Below are 23,489 nucleotides of genomic sequence, written 5' to 3'. Positions count from 1 at the left end.
GACTTTATATTCCATCTCCCATCCAGACTCACTCCTATCGTCACGCTTCCTCCTGAGACGTGATGGATTGTAGAACTCTTTTTAATTTGTTTTACTGCATGTAATGGGGCAAAAGAGAGATGTGATATTGACTGTGTAACATTCTTTGTCTATAAAAACAGAAGTCGCTGGGAACACTCAGCAGATCAGGAAGCATCTTTGGAGAGAGGGAAATGAGTTACCGTTTCAGAACTGTTCTGACGAAAGGTCATCGACCTGAAACATTAACTCACTTTCCTCTCTCCATAGATGCTGCCTGACCTGCTGAGTGTTCCCAGCGACTTCGGTTTATATTTCAGATTTCCAGCATCTGCAGTAGTTTGCCTTTTATACTTTGTATATACTCGGTCAAATGTTATCGGTGAAAACTTCACAGCCCAATAATGTAACTGACTGACTGGAATGAAATGGATTCCATGATTAATGATCATTGTCATACATTCTAAGATAGCAAGCTCAGTCACTCCATGCTATTGTGTTTTGTGCTTTTGAAGTAGCTATTTAGAGACAATAAGAGAACAGAGTTCTATGCACAGCTCTGCAATACAATACAATTTACATTTATATAGCGCCTTTCATGTCGGGAGGATGTCTCAAAGTGCGTTACAATGCTGGCTGGGAACCCAAGCCAGAGGGGTATGGAGGAAGGGAGGGGAAGTTGAGAGAAAGCACAGTCGTAAATCTTAAGGCATAATCAAAGAGGTAAATATTAAGGCAGGCTTTAAAAGTGGTGTGGGTGGGGGTGGTCGAAGGGAATCCAGAGAGCAGAAACAGAATGGCTGAAAGTTCACCTACCAATCTTTGGGCAGATTGAGTGGGAAAAGTGATGTGAAAGCAGGCCAGTGTTCACTGAGTAATAGGACATGAAGAGGCTTTGATCCAGTGATGCCTTGAATTGGAACTTTAGACCATCCATGTCTCCGTTCACAATCTCACTTGAACCAGGTTTCATGTCACATCAGTGTACACAGGATCTCATCTCTGTTCTCAGTTAACATGCAACCAACAGCTGAGACACAGAGTGGCCAAGGGTCACTGATAAGCAAACAAACATCTGGAGCCTCTGTCTATGGCTTGGTGAGTAAAGGCACTGGCTAGTGAGCACTGGGCAATCTTCAACGAGAAAGTTGCAGATTTGAATCACCTCAGCCAGGAGTCCAAGTTTGGCTTTCAAAACCTCCTGTCTTTAGGTGTATATTTGTGGATGTCAGTGAGGACAGGATAAGGCTCATACTTGAGTATTTCAAGAACCTGCCAACATTCACTGCCCAGGTTGTATGTAAGTGGGTATTTGAGTGAGGTACTGGAGTGTGAATATAGCAGATGACAAACTGGTAGGAAAATAAAATTATGATTGTGCGATAAGGAATGTGGTTTTAAAATGCAATATTTACAAACTGGATTTCTTGTTTTAATTGCCACTTCTGGTTTGCGAATTTCTTATTGTTGGACCTGCAAACAGAGAATTGCAATCCCGTTTCTAGAAAGTGTAGGAAATTGCCAATGAGCAAGCCAACTTGGAATTCACGCTTCAGCATTTTCAAACCACCCAATCAATCCAATATTCGCAAACCTGAAATAGCAATTCATACAATAAATCTGGTTTATGAGGATTGCATTTTAGACCCTAACATGCTTCCTTTCCAGTGATCAACACGCAAGATATATTATAGTATAAAACGTGAATGCAAAAACATAAACAAAACAAAGCAATCTCACTGCACAGCAATCATCAAAAGTAAAAATGAGTAGTAATTTACTGCAGTTGCTTATGCCAGTTATCTTGCATGTCAATAACATTAAGTTATCTGCTGGCTCTGTATCACCATGTTTCGGTGCAAATCAGCACTCAGTCTGTGCAAACTTATGCAGATAAAAGGCCCAAAATTCCAACACAATTTTCTCTTAAAATTTCCCATTACTCGGAATTTTCTGGATTTTTTTAAAACACAATGGTTTCACAGGCAAGAACAAGGTAGAATTTCGGGCTTAATGTTCTGAAAGCTGTCTTGTTGGCTTCGTATTGACATCACAAGTATGCACCTGGAGACTTATAATGAACATGTTAGAATATAACATGAACATTGAAGAAGTTGCTTTGTGATGGCTCTGCATCTGGTCTAAGTGGTGTGAGACAACCTTCGCACCTACGTTAAATCACAATCATCTGACATTGCTGATGGAATACTGGAGCTAGATTTTGCATTGATGCAGCACTATTTGTACATCAGATTGATGCAAAAACCTGCTGCATAACAGCCCTATTAATGAATCACTTGCTTAATGTCATTTTAAAAATAAACATTGCTGACAGGGTGTAACAGACATAATTTCACTATATAAAAGATGATCATAAATTTCTTGTTCCTACAGCAAATGGAGGGGGATAATTATGAAATTCTGTGTAACTTTACCTGGCTTTACAACAAGAGATGAAACAGCACAAGTGAAATACGATTGTCAATAGCAATATTCTTCAATCCAATGTATCTTAGATTCAATAATTCATTATTAATGCCCTGAAGCCTGCTCTATACAAAGGAAGTTGTTAAAAAAATCCCAATAAATGTTTTGCTGATAACTTTGCACATGATTTATATCGAATTTTGATGACAAACTCACTATTTCTACTCAGTGATGTAGCAGGTAGCATATTTATTGGGTGGTTTTTAACTGCTACACATTTCTGTTAAAAAATTAACAATTTACCACAGGTATGTAGGCTAATAAACAAGGAATGGAACCCAAAAAAATATTTATTTTCGTAAAAAAGATAACGATTTATACTCACATTAGAATTAATTACCCTGAATAAAATAATCCCTTTATAAAAAAAAGCTTGCTTTAGAAAAAGATTAAAGCTCATCCTTCGACTAAGACATTCTTTTTTTGCACATCATTCAGGATCAATCCTATTGTCATTCCGAACTTGGGCAAAGGAGGCAAAGTGAAAGCAGTTCTTATACCTGGCCACAGACTGAACCATAAAAATTAAGTTCTAGATACTTATATTTGTATTTGCCAGTCCAGGAAGATAACAGCATTAAGTGCCACACTAGATTTAAGGTGCAAAAGCAGGCAGTGACTTTCCTTCCCTGTACTATATACATATTCACATTAAAAGAATATAAAAAATATTTACGTTTTGCTATGCAGTTCACAATTTCTCTGCTGTAGCAAGGTTTGGAAGGCGCTGAAAGTTGCATTGGTCCTTTCTGAATTCTCTTTCTGAGTCCTTGATGAGACAAAGCTCAGCAACGTTGTTTTTCGATAAACAAACAAGTGCAACAGGAAAACCAATGGTCATCATAAAAATGTTGTCCTGAGTTAAAAATTGATGATCTGGAGGTGGCAGTTCAGATAAAGAACCAAATGATATCCAGTGCTGCAGCACACTTTCTATTACATACAAATAGTCAAATTATGGTCTGCAAAGTCGCTTTATTACAGTGTGCCTTCGGCCCAGTAGACTTTACCAGAAGAAATCTACCCATGGGCTCAGCATTTCTTGCCTCCAGTTAAATCCGATGTTTTCATGATGACAGTCGCACGCTTCTCAGGTCCACGCTGTTTGACAGAGGCTTGTTGTGATGGGGTAGGTGACACAGAGGCATTAGCTAGGTCGGTCCATGCATTGGTATAAAGTGTTTCTGGATCAGATTCAATGACAGGAGCTTTGTTGTCACCGATGCTAGAAGTCACAGAAGACACAGTGGTGCTTGGATTGAACACACTGTTCAAACCCACGTTACTGAGAAACTCCTTCCCTTCAATGTTGCTCTGTTGCCATTGTGTCTGATCTTGGTTTGTTTTCTCATTCATCTATGTAAAAGAAATGACAAAGAACTAAAGTTAATACAATTATAAAAAAGCTCTTGAAGACAAAATTGGGTTTCAAATGTCAGTTGCGTACAAGTCATAGGCTTGAACGTAACAAATATTAATTGATAAATAAAAAGAATTCTGGCAATCTGGCAAAATGATAATATTCAATATCATCCTGTAATGTTTGTGCTTGTTTTATTATTATGATTTGTGAAATTCATATCTATTTTCTTTAAATCTCTGTTTCCAAAAGACCTTTGAAAGCAAGGCCATGGAGGCTTTTGAAGGTGAGTATGAGGATCTTAGAATTGATCTGGTAGGGATAGGGAGCCAGTGGTAACAGGCAAGCATGTGCATGATGGGAGAGGATAGGAGAGGGCTGTAGAGTTTTCTAATTGTCTGAAGTTTGTGGAGAATGGAGCTGGGGAAGGCCACTGAGCACAGCATTGGAAAAGTCTGGAGATGACAAAAGCATGAATGAGGGTTCTGGCTGGGTTAGTATGAGTAGTAATAAATGAAATACAATACAAAATTACATTTGAATAGCGCCTTTCATGTCGGGAGGATGTCCCAAGGAGTTGGACTGTCAGGGATTTTGATCCAAGCTGGGGTGGGGGGCAGGAGGATCCGGGAGGGTGGAGGGGAGGGAAGGTAGGAAGGTGGCTGAAGGCATGGTTGTAGAGGAGGGACTTGAGACGTGCCTTGAAGGAGGCAAGGGAGGGTGGTTGCAGCCTGTCTTTAAGAATGGATAGAAAATTTTAATGGTTCACAACAGATTTGATAACACATGCAATTTTTTTTTAAAAAATGCATTCTTCACCCCGCTCCTCAAATTCATATGAATTATGAAGAGATGGTGAACTGCGAAGAGATTGGTCTTCAACTATCAATGCAGTTCCTTGTTTGGCCACTAGGAGATCCAATGGCAATCCTGGTACATATATTCTGTCTCTTCAGTCCAGGATGTCATCTAGGCTCAATGCATCAGTAAACTCACCCTCTGGAAGGGAATATTAACAGTAGCTGGATTCAAGCTGTATTTTATATTTGAGGCACACTGCACTGCTGATCACCTCTTCCCCCACAGGAGAGCAACATTTTCAAATACTGGAGGCACTAAACCCAGACTAACGCAACTTTCTCTTTTACTTCAAAGACACATTCATATTTTACTGACCTCAGCATATTCTTCATTGGATGCAACGCTATCCGTTTCACTTTCTGTGAAATAAACAAAAGTGAAAACAAGTTGATCAAGCGAATAGATCATTCGCCTTTGCTAACAGTATCATTTTGAACATCACAACTGATAATAATTATAATAATCCTTGCATTTGATATAGAGTCTTGCGTTTCTCCCATAAAATACACAGCCAATATACTTTACAGTATATTCTGTGAAGCGCTTTGGGATGTCTTGAAGACGTGATAAGGCGTTATATCAAATGCAAGGATTATTAATATTATTATCACGTCTTCAAGACGTCGCAAACCACTTTCAGAATATACTGCAAAGTGAATTAACTGTATATGTTGAGCCAATTGCTCACAGCAGTGTCCCACAAACAGTAGTGGATTAAGCGATCAAATTATTATGATCANTTTTTTTAAGGACTTATTATCTCCAGAAAAGTGATCCACCAATCGACTAACAACCTACTTCCTACTTACTGCTAGGTAAACAGAGGCATGTGGAGTAAGGAAACTTGCCTAACTTTTCATCCTGCCCTGGAATCAACCCAGGATCTCTCGCTTGCGAGGCAAGTGCTCTAACCATTAAGCTATAGGATTCACATACTTTATATGCTGTAAATCACACCAGTAATCAACCTCATATTGATTTAGCGCATTTCATGTCAGAAGGACGTATCAAAAGGATTTCACAGGATGTACTGTAAAGTGTAGTGACTGTGTAATTTGTAACTTTGTACAAACTGTGAAGAGATTCAGCAGCCAATTTGTACACAGCAAAGTTACCACAAACAGCCATGGAGTGAGTGGCCAATTTTATTTGGAGGATTGTTGGCCAGGACACTGGGACAAAACCCCTTCTCTTTTCAGATTGTGCCACTGGATCTTTAACGTCCAACTGAACAGGCAAACCAGACCTAAATTTAGCATCTCATCTGAAGAGCACAACCTTCCAACAATGCAGCACACACGTCGACTATCAGTCTACACTTGTGAGTTCAAAGTCCTGACTTGGAGATTAAACCCACAGTCTTCTAACTCAAAGGCGAAAGTGCAACCAACTGATTAAAGCTGGCCACACCTGTAGGAAGGTGAACATTCATTTATCGAAAACAAGCAGCTTTAAAAGTTTTCTGGGGCATCAGTCTTATTATAAAGCTATATTTATACTATAAATATATGTGCATTTAAGTCTCTGTTATAATAAATATGAGTAAGGTTAAAAACTGGCCACACAGATTCCTCACATCTCAACACAAACACAATGTTGAACAATTTTTAACTTATGTTTTTGTAAATGCAATCTGTTTGAGTAGGAGTTTTGCCCAATATTTCCAAACAACCTAAGCTAGACTTGAAGAAAAACTTCATAGCATTAATGCCAAACATTTTATTAGCAGTTATATCTGATTAGAATAATTGTTGTTCTTAAAAAAAACAATTTTGTTTCTCAATTTCTCTCCCTTCATCGCTGCTGTTCTCCATACAGTCAGTCAATTATGCGGTACTCATCTGGAATATAAAGACCGGCACATATTGGTTGGATCGAGTGACCTATTTCCGTGCTGTACATTATTTGTAATCATTGTAATCATAAGTGCTCAATGGGTTCTTCTGTCACCAAAATGTAAATAGACCTTATAGTGGTAGCACCTAAGAAACTACGTTTGCATTTGTAAAACAAATGTGCGGTAGCAAATGGGAGAATCTAGGTGCAATATGACTTGAAAAAAAGTACAATGGGGTCTAAAAAGTGCTCTAACAGCATTACCACTACATAAAGTAAAAGTGCCTCCAGCGTAAGTAGAAGTTGCTCCATTAAACCCATGTACAGCATAGTCTTGAGACTGCAGCTCTACTAAGGTCACAGGACTGAGCTGAAATGCCAGTATTCTGCACTGCTCACTGTAATTCCATCCCAGTGCCCCTCTGACCCCCTTCCTCCCCTCTTTCAAGGCAAGTCTTACCATTTGAGACGTCCTCCCAGGCGAAAGGCACTGTATAAATGTAAATTATATTGTATCATTCTAAATGTAGGGTGTTCCATGAAGAAAACGCTGTTTATGTTGGAAAGGCTCTTGCCAGCAGCCACACACACAGTTGTGACACAGCCCAGTACGTTTAGACCCCAGTTTAAAAACACTGATTTTCTCTAACGGTTGTCCCTCCCATCCCATTGAGTTTTTGATTGTTTATCTCAATATATAACTCACGATTTTTCCCAGCCAACAATCCCCCAGGTAAAATTAGTCGTTCACTTTGTAGCTATTTGTGAGACATTGTTGTAGGCAAATTGGTTGCTGCATTCACCTACAAAATGTCACTACACTTCATAGCAAAATCACGTGAACCACTTTGGGATGTCATCCCGATATGAAATGGTGCCATATCAAATGCAAGGATTATTATTATCATTATTTGGACCAACAAGTTTCAATACGGAATGTTGCCTGTGCCTCAAACTCTTCACCCAGGTCTGTGGAAGAAACACAACCAACTACAGCAATGTCAGGTGCCCAGTGTCAAATACATAAATAAGGCCATCTGTAACCTCAGGTCAAATGGTAAATTTACTTTGTGCTGAAATGGGTGAACCCAGCTTCTGTCAATGTCCCTTTCGTATTACTGTATGCTTCACTACTTCTTTAGCCTCTGAGACGACGTCCGGCATGGAGGGCGCTATATAAATCCAAGTTGTTGATGTTGTGTTTAGCCAATCAGGTGTATAATGTGCTATGTGTAAACCACAAGTAAACTGCATGTAAGCAGGGAGAATTTTATGTGTCCTTATTTATATATTTAAAAACCAATGAAAAGGACTGGTGACTGATTTCGTAATTAATAAATCCTTTTTATTGACCATCTACAAAATTATCGCTTACCTGTTGTTCCCTCTGTACACATGAGTTTACAAGTAGCGCATAACAACAACAACTTGCATTTATATAGGGCCTGTCGCACAGGGTAATGTCCCAGAGTGCATAATAGACCCTATAGTTGTAATGTTATTTCCCTGAAATGAAGTGCTTTGCTTAACGCAAGAAGTACTATTAGTAAGCAATCTTCCTGTGTTGATGAACAATTGGAACACACAAGCCTTTGTTTTCCTCCTGGATGAGTGAATTTGGCAAAAAATAATGCAATACCGTGATATTATTACTGGTGGTAATTAACACATCATTGAAAATTGTGGTCCAATCCAATTGCTAACCCCTCTCCCCCTCCATCTTTACAGATTGGTTGAGCCTCAAGCCCCCGGGCACCACTATTGTTTCCCCTCATGTTTCAGTACCACTCCACGGGGCTGCACTAACTATGGGGGGGCAGCCAGAGTCTTTGAACCATCCATTCTATCAAAATCACCCGAGCGCCCATTGTATATGTGCAGACCCATGCAGTGAGTGTGGTCAGGATTTTTGACCAGGGAAGGGGTGGAAGGGAATGGGAAAAAAGAGCACCACTCTTTCAACTACATCCTCACCTGACATCAATTTTCCATGAGTGATAACTGAGTGTCAAACAGGAATAGAAACCGTGTGTGTTGGTTTCCCTTAGCATAGGAATTTGAAGCATGCTGTAGCACCCTCAGTGCCACATAGCTGTGATAAGCAAGCTTAGCATTGAGCACAAATCAAACTTACTGCACTGTGGAGCTCTCAGTAACAGCTGCTAATTGCTTTGCACAAATTAAGTTTGGTCTGTGTTTCTTTGAGACGTCTCAATGACATGATGAGGCGCTATATCAAATGCAATGATTATTATTAATCCATTTATCTATCAGAGGAACTGTGCAGTGTACTGATTTGAGATCCAGACCACTGGAGCTATTGCATGTTTTTTTTCAGAAGCAGTTTCTGTGCAATGTCTGTAATCTTGTGACTATCACAAAATTGTAAGTGATCACAAATGTGCATAACTATTTCAATAAATTAGCTGGCAGCAATAAAGGGATTATAAATATAAGACCAACACCAACCTGCATAGGAAGAAACCGGGGAGATCTGCAATGGGTATAGCTGGCTTGTGCTGACAGGCTGATCTTCACTTTCTGTGGTCACTTCTACCACTTGGCATATATCTGGCGGATTGCTGACAATCATGGGTTCATCCATTATACTTTGACTTGGAGAGCACCCAACTTCTTAAAAGGAATCACATTGTAACAATTGGTCACAGTAAATGATCTTGCACTATGTACAGGATCAAGAATATAGTCGTGCCCAGCATTTGGCAAAAAAAAATCACCCCTGGACTCATCCCCTTTTTGCTGAGAAAAATAATAATATGCTGAATTCTCTTAACTAAATTCCCAAATGTTGCTGATATGATAAAACAGTTCTTCAAACAGTACTTTTTGACAACTATTTACAGATTGACATGAGTGTAATCTTAGAATCCAATGGAATTTAGGAGTCTCATTTAATTTTTTCTGCATTACAATTTTTTTTGAAACAAAGATAAAATATCCAGTTTGTAATGTAGCATTGGAATCAATAATGCAAGTTGTATAAACCATGTGCCTTATCAGTACAGTATGGAATTCCATCACCATGCTGCTATTCAAGATCACCACATACTGAGCACCTGAACCCATGTGCTTTCAGCAGCAATTGCTTTCGATTCCTGCTTGTTTGTTTGTAGCTTTGTGTCCTTGTGGGAGCAACACCAATTGACACAGAAATTGAAACAATTAAACAAATAAACAACATTACTTTACCAAAAATGTCAGTTTGCCAAAATAAAACCTAAGCCTCATGTCAAAAAAAATCTAAACACTCATTCTCTCTTATTTACAAAATGTTGCCTATTTCCTGCAACATGTTTTATCAAAGACATTTGAAGATATAAGTTAATAAGCTGTTATGTACATTAAAACAATGTGCTTTGTTTTGGGGATAAAAACATGATATTCCTAACAGAGACATCAACCCGACTGGGAACTATGCTCCAGCACACATAAAAGTAGAGAGTGTTAAGAGTGTGTTCGTCTACAAAATATACAGTCACTTGAAAGCATATCCTGTCAAGCGTTTTGAGACATTTTGCTGATGTCAATGATACCATATCAATTGTAAAGATTATTATTAGTTCCTACTGGTGGATGCATCTCTATTTGCATATTGTAAGCATCACATTTTAGACCTACATTGACAGATTGCTCACCTATAATGTTGTCCACAGTGCTATGAACTTGAGCCTCCTCTTTCACGACAATATTCAAGGATGTGTAAATGCCATTTCTCAACACGTCATTATCTTCAAAAGGAAAATTCGGTCCTTTCCACTATACAATAAAAAAAAATTCTGGTTAAAATAGCTATGAGCTTTCCCAACCAACAAATCCAAAGTTATCACATTCTTGTTAACTTAAAAGAAATATCTGTAGATAAATTGTGAATCCGCTATGTAATTCCCTATGTATTGGGAACCTCCTATGTATTTTTTAGTCCTATTTACCCAAATGTCCAAATATCAAGTTCTGTCTAAATTCCCAAATGTTGCCAAAAAGATGCTGATCAGAGCCTTGGGACGTCCCCCCGACCTGAAAGGCGCTATACAAATGTAATCTTGCTGTTGTTGTTGTTGATCTGATAAACAGTAGTCCAAAGAATACTTTTTGACAACTATTTACAGATTGACCTGAGTGCAATCTTATATCCAGAGGAATTAACTTGGCTTGTTTATTTTTTCCTGCATTATGTGTTTATTGAAACACAGATAAAATATCCAGTTTGTATTGTAATATTGGAATCAATAACTCGAGTTGTGTAAACCATGTATAAACACTGATGGAGAGATGGAATTACAGAGGACATTAATTATGCAATTAACAACCAATTCGGATGATTCCTTAATCATTCTCTCTGTGCACATGTGTTCACACAACACACAATGGGTAATGGAAACAATGGTTTTGTTAACAAATGAAAAAGGAATTGCTACTGCCTTATAAAATGTTACAAGTAAATGTAAAAATAACTGGTCTTTTCATTACTGAAATTATCTTTCTTTCTTCACTACTCTTGCTGGTGTATTTCCTTTTAAGGCTTGGTCCTTCACCTAAATTTTGAATAAAATGATACCTTAACAAGCCCTTATGTTCACTAGCACACCCTTTTCACATTCTCCTGAGTGTTCGAAAATACCAGTGCAATGAATCTCATCAGAACAATTAAACCCTTATCTGTACATTTAAAAGCATCACCTTTAGAACATGATTTTATGGAGCAGATAAAACGATAAAAATAAGGAATTAGAGTGTTGTGTGTATTAAATAAAAGATGCAACACTGGATCCTAATTCTCTGTAGATTCAAACCGTCTCTGTTTCGGGCTCTGAATACAACATAGGCCCTGCATCAGCAAAACAAAAAAATTTGGGCATAATTTTACCTTCGCTGGTTTGCTCGTTTCTTCCTTTTCCACCTTTGCTTTCTTTCCTGTGAGCAACAGTCACATTTAAGTAACACAAAAGGTAATGACTTAAACACTGGTGGATCTGAGCATGGCTAACTGCTGGCATTTTGAGGAACTGGCTATGCAGAAGTAATTTAATTTAAATATAAATCCTCAACTCGGATAAATAACTTGACGAAATTCAAACGTATTTTGAAGCATACACAAAACTGATCATCATTTCTCTGTTCTGTAGAATCAAAAACAGCTCTCGGAAATAAAGTACATAATCAGTTAGTTTTACAGTGGTACAAAGTACAAACTAGAGTGATTTATTGCTGTTGGTTTTTAGTTTAACTATTATGAAAGGTCCAAACATGGGCGCAAGGATGATTTTGAGACTTGACACTTTATCTAAATTATGAAAAGAAGGTCACAGAATCCAACTATTTATGATTAGAACCGTAGAAATTTACAGCACAGAAGAAGGTCATTCAACCGATTCAGTCTGTGCTGACTCTTTAAACGCAGTCACACCTATTTACCTATTTTTCTCCCACTTCTGTGATTATAATCTAGATTATATTTAATAATCTAGATATAAGCAAATGATTTACCTGTGATTGCAGAACAAGACACCACTGAAGTAAAACAAATATGTTGAGTGAAACTTGCAGCATGGAGTGGAAGAATTTCTCCATATGATTTTATGCAGTGGATAAGACGATAAAAATAAGGACAAAGTAGTGGTTATGTGGAATTAAACAAGACCTTTAACTCTTAAAACCCCACAGGCAAGTTTGCTGATCTGAGCACAATCGTTGTGTAGAACATGTGGAGGTTAATGATAGGTTTACTTGTTCACAGTTTCCACTTTCTGTTTCTGCTCCAATTTCTTTGTTTCCAGGGTCTGTGACTCTTCCGCTTGCCCCTCACTAACTTCTTCCTTGGAGTAAGTTTTCTCTCTGGCCAGGCTCAAATGTCATCTGCTCTATACACTAACAGTGGAGCAGGAAAACACAGTGAGGTCTGGGCTGCACTGACAGACTGCCCCCAATCATAATGTGTCAACAACAACTTCACGTGGGTCGGGTCACGGAGCCTATATCTCACCTAAATTTCACCCACTTTTAACACTATGTGGAGAAGAGCCAGGTGAGTGAATGCAACTGAGAGGGTTAAAATAAAACATACAAGACAAAAAGAGAAAATAGGAAAAAAAAACTTAATAAATGTGTGTGGGGTGGGGAGGGAGGAACACAGACTGATTTCAACTGATTTGTTTTATAATAATAATAATCCTTGCATTAAATTACAAATCAGTATTTATTTTAGTAGTTCAAGTTTATTGTCACAGTAATAAAGCTACAGGGATGATTGAGTAGCGTTATTGCTATATTAGTGAATCTTTCAACATGACAATGCATGATCTCAGGAAATGAGAAGTAACAAACCACTAAAATTTGACTCACATTTTAAACCATTGGTCAGACAGCCTCCACGTAATCACATCTGGGGGCGCATTGTGAAATATATCTATTTTAAAAGTGTTTATTTTATTCAGTACCTTTTTTAAATGGTTTCTCGGTTGCTGGTAGCATTCGGTATACTCTGTATGCGTTGCTCCCCTTTTTGATGCTCTTGTCCTTGACTTCTTCTATGTCAGGTAAAGAGTTCATAGCACAGCGGAAGTTGGCTTTCCATGTTTTTGGATCAGCTTTGTCTTTCTCGTGGTGGTATTTTCCTTTCCAGGGCAAGAAAGGAGCAATGTTTTAGCACTTGAAAAGCATTGTACGAATTGACTGCCTTGTTTGCCTACAAAATGCACAGTCACTATACTTTACAAGTTTACGGTAAATCTAGTGAAGGACATCCTCTTGCTCAGGAGTCAAGGCTGATAATTATTTGAATGCTTTCATCTTGGTGAAGTGAATTCCCGCTGTTCTCAGCCAGCCTGTTGCCCAAACCTCAATATGTCGGATGCATCTTGGGACATTGGGGGACAGGGGTGAATTATATAGACCATTAATACAAGTGGTGGAATTATATATTATAGTATCTGTTACATAAAGGCTAGATTGGTATTCTATATAACACTCAGACTTTACTGGCAGGAATATTGGCGGGTGAGGGGAAAAGTTGACAAAAGGATTTTAGGCAGATTTTGGAAGCCCGAGAGACAGTGAGCAAGGTGGAGGGAGTTCAGATAATCCAGAGAATTGGGGCAAAGTAGCTGAAAGCTCATCCACTGATGGTGGGGGAGAGCGGGCTGAGAGCTTGAAGAAAGCAAGAGTTGGTGGAGCAAAGGTTTGGAATGGGATCACGAGGGATAGCAGAGGAAGGATGGGGCAACACGGTGAGGTGTAGTAACCGTGTATTTACTGAAAAATTCCACAGAACTAAGAAATCTTAGCCTCCTGGTTAGAGCAGCATCTAGTGGCAAAGTAATACTATTTTTCAAATAACAATTTGTTAAATTTGTTAAATAATCATTTATTAAATAATCCTTGCATTTTTCCTTATTTGTTTCTTATCACAGTTGAAATGTCACAAATCACTTAATAGGATTTATTATAAAGCACTCCGAGACGCTACTCTGCATGAATATAAAAGTATGTAATTGTTGCTGAAGTGCAGTGCATTATTTATAGGTAAATGCAACATCCAATTTGTGCATAGAAAAGTCCCCAAAACAGTCATGAAATGAATGACTAGTGTTATCAGGGGAATTTGTTGGCCAGGACATCGGGAAAAGCTCCCTTCCCTTTTCAAATAGTACCTATAGGATTTTCAACATCCACCTGAACAGGCAGACAGTACTCGGTTTAACGGCTTATCCCAAAGGAAGGTATCTCTGGACAATGGAGTGCTCCCACCAGCACTGCACTGGAGTGTCAGTCTAGATGATCAGCTGAAAGTCACCACGTGGGGCTTGAACTCACAACCTTCTGACTCAGAGGCGAGGGAACTGAGACCTATTAATGTAAATGAACTGTTTCTTGTCTCGGATTTCTCTACCTGTGTGAATCGCCCAGTTTTTAAATAGAGGAGCATCCTTTTCTACATCCCAGCCATGTCGTGCAGCATGCATCCACGGAATCTGAAAAATCTTCTGTTCCTGCAATTAGGAATACGACGCACGGGTTAATGAAATCATATCATAGGAAAGATAATCTTACCACGGATCGACCGATGGAATGTTTGTGTCCATATCCTACTTTCAAAAAGCCTCTGTATAATAATATTATAATAATAAATAATAAATAATCCATGTATTTATTTTGATGCATTTCATTCCACATCAGGAGGATGTCTTAAAGCGCTTTACAGGACTTATTGTAAAGCGTAGTGACTGGATTTTGTGGATGAATGGTTATAGAATTGGATCCAATAAGACAATCAAAAGTCAGTGTTCAGCACCACCAAATACACTTAAACAAATTGACGTCTATGTTGATGTGATATTGTCACTGGTGATAATAATCACGTTGAAATGAATAAAATGTGCAAAATCTGGTTAAAAGCTGGCAATCGCTATCATTGGCCAAGGGAAAGGGGTGGAGGTAGTCAGGTCCTGTCTGGCTGTTCAGGTGAAGGTTAAAGATCCCATGGCACTATTAAAAGAGAGAAGAGAGTTTCTCCTTGTTCCTGGGCAACAATCCCCCAAATAAAATTGGTCACTCACTCCATGGCAGTTTGTGGGACATTAGTGTGCGAAATTAGCTGTCGCATTTCGCCCACAAAATACACAGTCAATCCACTTTATAGTATATCATGTGAAGTGCTTTAAGATGTCTCAGTGACGTAATAAGGTGCTATATCAAATGCAACAATTATTATTACTATTATTAACTACTTTGGACCTCTTGACCAGAACTGGTAATCCAAAATCCACATCAGAGATCTCTTTAGCAAGAATGACTTGACAGGATCATTTACTAAAAGTTAGTTACAATTTAAGAAGAAACTGAATCTTTTCCCTGTATCAAAAAGATTGAGAAACTGATAGGGAACTTGCCAAAACTCCAATGCAGTGATGGTGGGGTGTTGTTGCATAGTCGGAGGTACCATCTTTTGGATAAAACTGCCTGTTCAGGTGGATGTTAAAGATCCCGTGGTACCATTAGAAAGGGGAAGAGAATTATCCCGGTGTCCTGGCCATTAATACCCCAAATAAAATTGGTCATTCACTTTGTGACTTTTGTGGGACATTGCTTTGCGCAATTGTGCTGCTGCATTTGCCTACAAATACACAGTCAGTCCATTTCATAGTAAAATGCTGTGAAGTGCTTTGAGACGTCCTTCTGACATAATAAGGTGCTATACCAAATGCAAAGATTATTATTATTATTAATTAAATGGATGCAGGGAGGAATGTGCCAATGGGTCGGGTTGACCTGATTCTGCCAATGCTCTAGATCTCCCCTTATGACCTGTCTCTTTACGAAGTCAGGAAGTTTAGGTTCAAGCCCTGATCTATATGTATCCACCTACTGATGACCAGATTTGTTTTAATTTATCTAAACCAGGTTTCTGCTCACAATCACAATTCCAACAGTCCCTTCAGATGGAACAAAAAGAACTGTCCATCCTCACTGGCTTTGAAAGTTACAGAAACTTGTGGATGCAGTAGAACTTTTACCTTGTTTAGCCATTTTAGACCAGGTATTTTATTTGAATTTATTTGCTCTTCCAACCACGGTCGCATACGCATTCTCTCCACCGGCATTATTACCTGAGAACAAAGAGAGCAAAAGAGATGTTTAATATTGTTTTAGCAAAAAATGCCAACAGCAACAACATTTACAAATATAGAGTGTCTATCACTTTGGGAGGACATCTAAACTTTAATTTTGGCAATATACTTCTTTTGCACACAAAAAATCTATACTTAATTATGATATGTGTTTTACAGACAGCGCAGAGCGCCTTTTAACCTCTGGAGCATACTGAAGGAACAGGTGAAGTCCACATTGAAGCAATAGTTCAATTTAATAGTCAGGGCAAATGTTGCTTGTGGAATGTAATAATAATCCTTGCATTTTTTGATATAGGGCCTTATCACATCTTCAAGACGTCTCAAAGCGCTTCACAGGATATACTGTAAAGTGAATTGACTGTATATTTTGTGGGCAAAACTCCCGTTTCATGCACAAAATGTCATTAATAATGTCTGACATGAACAGTGCAGCGTTTATTATAATGCACTTTGCGACAGTGCAAATTGGTTTATAACGCGATTAGCTTATGACATCACTTCTTGCTTTGTTTTGCTTCCAGGTGATAGAAAGAAACTGGTGTTTCCTGCAGTAATGATGTGAAATAAGAGGTAAATGTCAGACGTTATTAATGACAAGCGAGAGACCTAGTTTCGATTCCCGGCAGGGCGAAACCTTGGGCAAGTTTCCTTACTCCACACGTCTGATAATAAGCCCTCAAGAAAATAAACAATAATAAAATTGGTCACTTCAATCCACGACTGTTTGTGGGACACTGCTGTGCACAATTGGCTGTCGCGTTTCGCCCACAAATATACAGTCAATTCACTTTACAGTATATTCTGTGAAGCGCTTTGAGACATCTAGAAGACGTGAAAAATGCTATTTCAAATGCAAGCATTATTATTATTTGCAAACTTACACTGAAAAGAAAGGACACTGATTTGTGTTGCTTCTATCACTGACTTTCTATGCTGTTATATTGAGAAGTATGTCATTAATAACGTCTGACATTTGCCTCTTATTGATACGTTACATTTGTTAGTTTAGATAACATAATTGCATGCAGTTCCATACATTGGTACAATACATACATGGACACACTCCAGTATTTCTGCCAAAATCCATGCAAGGAGAAAAAAAGCATTCAACTCAATTCAAACCCAGTTCCCATGTTTGTAATAGCATTATCCCAAAAGGGTGTTGTTTCAGTCTGCGTGAGATTAGCACTTTTTCTTTAGTTGTTGGATGCCAGCTCTTTGAACAGTACAGTTACAGGCACTTTCAAAACTGCTAGCTGCAGATTTGCATGCAATATATACAGGAAAGGTTCCTCTTAATTGGTGCAATTATTTTGCACAAAATGATATTCATGCACCTTATGCCTTGTCCACAAACAAATTCTCCAATTGTTACTTACTGCCAGAATTTGGTGAAAATACAGTGCATTACGTAACAGTTGGCAGTTGGTAGTTTCTTCAATTTTTTTCTTTGTCTTTGAAATATGAATACTTCAGCAGAATGTAAAACATTAATTTAGCAAACTAACAGTTTTTTGCTCCGAGTTTTCTTTGCAAAGAAATCATCCTCCTTTTCCGGCTGGTTTGGGAAGCTTGTCTGGCTCAGTGTAGAAGGCTGATAAGGCTTCAACTGTAGCATTTTCCTATGGCTATCTTTCAAAGCACTCTTACCGCAGTTCACAAAAAACACAATGACGACACCTTGTAATGGTTCTGTGCATTAAATGGTATTTATTCCCTTTCATAACAGATAACATGTTTCAAGGACACACTGAATGTAATTTTGTATTTTCCTTCAGTTATTTCGCAACACTGTATGATGTGTAACATAAACCCTACCCTTCCCCCAATCTGCCATACACAGTTCTAACCTTTATTTTCTTAAACATTCTCAAAGAATCTGGCCTACAAAAATCTGAGCACTAAGCAGTCAAAATTAAGCAGCCTTCCTACAATCCTCTGTGCATACAGTAAATTCTACTATGTGTCAAGAAAGCAGGAAACAAACGTTTTAACCTGACACTTGTGGAAGGAAAACAACTAAACTCTTCCTTATCAGTTTTCACACAATGGACAGTGTAGTAACATTGCAATAAAAGACATGTGTTCATTAGTGTAGAGTGTTTAAACTCTGCATTTAAAGGGATACCTCTATTGCAAAGAGAAGGATGGGATCCAAGCTTGTAGTTCCTACAAATTCACCCCAAAAGTCAAATGAATTAGCTGCTCATCTCAATGTTTGATTGATGTGCATTTTTACCCCACGACTAATCTCTGGAAGTCCCTCCACCACCCTTTGCCCCTTCACCTCATTCCCTCTGTATCTTTAAATCCCACCAAAACGTTACCTCTCCAACTGCGCCTATGGTCAACTCCCCTATTCTCCTGTCCCCTCTTCCTTGCTCAGCATTTGACCTAGTTTTTGTAAAGCACACCAATGTCAAGGGTGATATATAAGAGCAAGTCGTTGAAGCATATTATTGGTGCAAATTAGCTGCTGCATTTGCCCACGTAACATTCACTTCACTTCCAATTCTTCCACTTTTTCATTACTATTTTGCCTCCAGTGGCTACTAGTCGTGTACAACAGACGGGTCTGGCAAACAACAACAATAACAAAATTACATTTGTATACCGCCTTTCACATCAGGAGAATGTTCCAAGGTGCTGGACAGTCAGTGTTTCAGACCCGAGCTGGGCGTCGGGATCGGGGCGGGTGGAGGGCAGGTGGGGGAAGGAGGTTGACCGAAGGCACGGTCGAAGAAGAGGGTCTTGAGACGGGTCTTGAAGGAGGCTAGAGTTGGATCTCCAATTGCCTCTCAACAAAAACAACAACAACAAGTTGGATTTATATAGCGTCCTCCATGTCGGATGGCTTCTCAGGACGCTTTACAGTAACGGATCCCGGGGCCGAGCCAGGGGGAGGGGGAGGAAGGTAACCAATGGGCGGTCGAAAAGAAAGGTCTTCAGCAGAGACCTGAAAATAGGAAGGGAAGGAGCGAGACAAAGGGAGTGAGGAAGGGAGTTCCAGAGCCTCGGGGCATAGTGGCTGAAGGCACGGCTGCCGAGGGTGGAGCTGAGGACTCGGGGGACGAGGAGGAGGCCAGACCCGGAGGTCTCTCTCCATACCACAGAGCAAACTCATCAATGAAAGCACGGAGCTCCAGAGCAAATGGACGGAGGAAAGTCACCTAATTTTTAGATGCATCTTCTAGCCTCTGCTAACCATTCTTTGCGTAGCAGATAAAATGCCAAAAAAACACAATTAAGAAAGTCTTGGTTTCCTCAGATCCTGTCACACTACTACACAGTATCTGAATATACATGCACCGTCTGCTAAGGCAGGTAACCTCCAAAGGCCAGGTGTCTGTGGGAAAACACTTTATTCTGTTTTACAGGACTCAGGAATTCTGAGCTGTATTAATTCCAGTTTGTAAAGCAGTTGGAAATACGTGCTTGAAACGTATTATATAAATGTAAATTATTGTGTAAGAGTATGGAACATTGCATTAAATGTTCATGGAGTCAATAAGTAATATTTAATAGGTTTTTAACAGAATTGTGGCTGACATATTGAATAATGTTACTGCTTGTGACTCACTATTGACACAATTGTGTCACTATTGGTAACTAACGTATCCACAACACTTCAAAATGTTTCTCATGTTAAGATTAATCCAATGCACTTCATTGATCACTAAAGGATATGATAATAATCCTTACATTTGATATTGGATATCTATATAGTATGTTTCATATATATGTCATATATATAGAATGACCTCAGCTCGGGTTCGTAACCCTTTCTGTTCAGCGACTTGGGACGTCCTTCCGACGTGAAAGTCACAATACAAATGTAATTTTGTTGCTGTTATCTCAAAATGCTTCACAGGATTCACTGTAAGTCCAGTGACCGTGTATTTGTGAGCAAACATAGCAGTCAAGTTGCACACAACAATGTCCTACAAATAGCCATAAAGTAAAGAACCAATTTTTGTTTGGGGGTGGGGGGCGGGGGGAGGGATTTGTCGCCCCAACAATGGGAGAAATTTCCTTCTCTTTTCAACAGTGCCATGCGATCTTTAACATATACTTGAACAGGCAGATGGGACTTCAGTTTAATGTCTCCTGCAAAGCCTTCAACAATGCAGTGCACCCCCAGTGAACTTTCACTGTGCTTTTTTGTTGTCAATCAAATGTTACCACCCATTATTTTAAATAAGAAGGAAAGTAAATTCTAACTAATTTTGCTTTTGTCAACAACAGAGTATTTAAGTAGTTTAATGACGATATCTGATGCCATGTACAGTTGACAGATTCATTTAGTGGTTGTATGGAACACTTTGATGAAAAACAATGGCATTTTTAATACTGGGATCATCAGCCTTCTGCTTGTAAACACAGAATTAAGTACAGAAGAAGGCACACTCAAGCCATCATGTCTGTGCCGCATTTTGTGTTAAATTATCATTTGAATTATTCCTCTTTGAGTGAATTTCATCCATCCAGTCTCAATAACCATTGTGGTTATAAACTCCCCACCCAGATAACTCTTCGACTGAAAACATTCTTTGTGAATTTTTGCTAACAATCTTGAGACTATGCGCTTTATCAACGATTCCCCAACAAATTCAAATAGTTTTCCTTATTTACCTTGTCATGCCTTTTCAGCAACTGCAAATTGATCAATTTAAATGCAAATCATTTCTAAGGCTATTTGCCTAATTTTTTGTTTGAAAGTCTGAGGGAAATTTCTGGTCCCAATGGTAAAAGGTGACTGGAATATTGAGTTTCTGGATGACAATATTTAAGTGCATAAGTTAATGAATACAACCAGGAAAGAAGGAACATCAAAGACATATGAATGAGCAGAAGGAGCTATATATTTTTTAGGGCTATGCATGTTGAAACATATTCACTGAAGACACAATTCCAGTTGCACTGGTTTCAAGGGAGAAAAACAGTGGATATTACCAGTAACATGTCTCTAAAAACACATACACCCACACAGTGCAAAGCCAATACAGTACTACTCATGGAGTGGCACATCCATATAAAGGAGGTCAGGCAATACCATTGCTCAACCAGCAAGAGCAAAACTCCTTTTCATAAAATACTGTACTAACATGCACAGACACTAATTACACTATAAATGAATGACTTGAAATCAAATATACTACTCATTGTTAAACAACCAAGAGAATCCCACATGAAGCAGAGTAGAACACCCCTCGTGCTGACTCTCAATAAAGAAAAATTCCACCCACAGCAAGATATAATTTTTGCCTAATGTTAGAGGATGATTCAAGAATGCAATCATAACTGAGTCATCAGACAAAAAAATGTTTTGCACCAAATTCTTTCACAAAGTGAAAGGTTCTTCCCTTTACAGAAGATAAAAACTGCTTTCTCAATGATTAAAAATTCAGATTTTCAGCCAGGGCTTATCCCTACGTTACACTGTATACCTGCTCCCATTGTGATACAGCAAATGGAGCAGAAAAAGTTTCTTGCGTCATATTGCTGATTTGCTTATCAATCAGATATGGAAAATGACTCATTGATAATGTGTCTCCGCTTAGATGTACTCCAGCACATTTGTTATTGAATTGTGTAGTTTGTACATCTCCCACTTCTGCCCCTATTTCATTCTAAATGTCACCGAAACCCTTATCCACACCTTCATCACCCCACAGCTAGGATTTTTTAATGCACTCCTCGCTTGTCTCCCTAGCTCCACCGTCCATGAACTTCAATTCATCCAAAATTCCGCTGTCTGCATCCTCACCCGCACCAAATGCCGCAAGCCCACTACCTCAGTGCCTGCCAGGCTCCACTGACTCCCTGTCTCTCATAGAATAGGCTTCAACCGCTACAAGGTACTGACTCTCACCTACAAATCATTATACACCGACTGTCGACCACTCTATCCTCATACACCACCTCTCCGCTTTACTCAATCTTCGCAGACCTGCCCTTTCCTGGTTCGATTCCTATCTCACTCACTGTCTCCACTTTGGTGCCTCTAACGGTTTCTCCTCCAGCCCCTGCACTGTCAAGTCTGGCATCCCCCAGGGCTCTGTCCTTGGCCCTCTCCTCTTTAATACCTATATGCTCCCCCTTGGTGACATCATCCACAGAAATGGGGTCAACTTCCATATGTATGTGGATGACACCCAACTCTATCTTTCTGCCTCCAACTCTCAACACTGCTGTCCTGACAGACTGTCTGTCGGATATCAAGTCCCGGATGAGGGCAAATTTCCTACAGTTGAATGTGAACAAGACTGAGGCCCTCCTGATTGGCTCACGCCAGCGCCTCAGCACCTCAGGCTCTGGCAGCATCAACCTCCATGGTTGCTCACTACAACTCACCAAGCCAGTCAGGCTTGTTCGACCCTCAACTGTCTTTTCTTCCCCATATCCAAGCCATGACCAGCTCTTCCTTCCCTCACCTCCGTAACATTGCCCGACTCCGCCACTACTTCACCCCTCAGGCCGCTGAAACTCTTGTTCATGCCTTCATCACCTCCAGGCTCGACTATGCAAACACCCTGCTTGTCCGCCTTCCTAACTCCTCCCTCCACAGGCTGCAGATAATCCAGAACTCTGCAGCCCGTGTCCTCTCCCGCACCAAACTCCGTGACCCATCTCCCCCACTCTCGCCCGACTCCATTGGCTCCCTATCCTTCAGAGGATCCAGTTCAAGATCCTGGTCCTCACCTACAAGGCCCTTCATTGCCTCGCCCCACCCTACCTCTGCAACCTCCTAACCCCCTACCAAACCGCCCATTCCCTCCGCTCAGCCGGCTCCGGCCTACTCCACGTCCCCTGAACCACCCGCCCCACCATTGGTGGGAGATCCTTCAGCCACTCTACCCCCAACCTTTGGAATTCCATCCCCCAGTCACTCTGCCTCGCCCCCTCTTTAGTCTCCTTCAAGTCCCGCCTCAAGACCCTCCTCTTCGATCATGCAATTGGCCACTGCCCTTCCTCTCCCCTCCCTTCTTCCCCCTGACCCCAGCTCGGGTCTGAAATGCTGAACACTGTCCAGCACCTTGGGACGTCCTCCCGACGTGAAAGGCGCTATACAAATGTAATCTTGTTGTTGTTGTACACACCCATGCACTGCCCTATCTCTCTGATCTCCTCATACAACAATTGTATCTATGTAGCCCTTCATGCATGATAGCATCTCAAAGCCACCGAGTTCTCTGCTCACACCCTCCCCTCAGCGAATAGGTTGTCTGAGTATTACCCGCCCTATCCGTGCCACCATCATTGACCAGGCTTTCCGATTT

The 23,489-nt window shown here is 39.8% G+C and overlaps 1 protein-coding gene across 3 annotated transcripts in view; it reads right to left on the bottom strand.

Annotated features, from left to right (window-relative positions):
- Nucleotides 1-1,960: 1,960 nt before the first annotated feature.
- Nucleotides 1,961-23,489, bottom strand: part of LOC103187404 (interferon regulatory factor 2) — a 38,960-nt gene continuing 17,431 nt past the window's right edge. The window contains exons 2-9 of one of the 3 annotated variants that reach the window (XM_007906885.2): nt 16,093-16,185; nt 14,469-14,568; nt 13,018-13,194; nt 11,448-11,494; nt 10,219-10,339; nt 9,032-9,196; nt 5,042-5,085; nt 1,961-3,861 (exon numbers count right to left, since the gene is read on the bottom strand). In XM_007906885.2, the coding sequence (XP_007905076.1) occupies nt 3,538-3,861; nt 5,042-5,085; nt 9,032-9,196; nt 10,219-10,339; nt 11,448-11,494; nt 13,018-13,194; nt 14,469-14,568; nt 16,093-16,179 (1,065 nt within the window). In that variant the 5' untranslated portion in view covers nt 16,180-16,185 and the 3' untranslated portion in view covers nt 1,961-3,537. The remainder of the gene's footprint in view (nt 3,862-5,041; nt 5,086-9,031; nt 9,197-10,218; nt 10,340-11,447; nt 11,495-13,017; nt 13,195-14,468; nt 14,569-16,092; nt 16,186-23,489) is intronic. The other 2 variants (XM_007906886.2, XM_007906887.1) reach the window with 2 other exon arrangements.

Source organism: Callorhinchus milii, unplaced genomic scaffold, assembly GCF_018977255.1.
Source record: "Callorhinchus milii isolate IMCB2004 unplaced genomic scaffold, IMCB_Cmil_1.0 Scaffold1, whole genome shotgun sequence".
NCBI classification, from domain to species: domain Eukaryota; kingdom Metazoa; phylum Chordata; class Chondrichthyes; order Chimaeriformes; family Callorhinchidae; genus Callorhinchus; species Callorhinchus milii.
The sequence above is the reverse complement of the archived record's forward strand: the minus strand, read 5'-3'. Positions and strand labels throughout refer to the sequence as shown.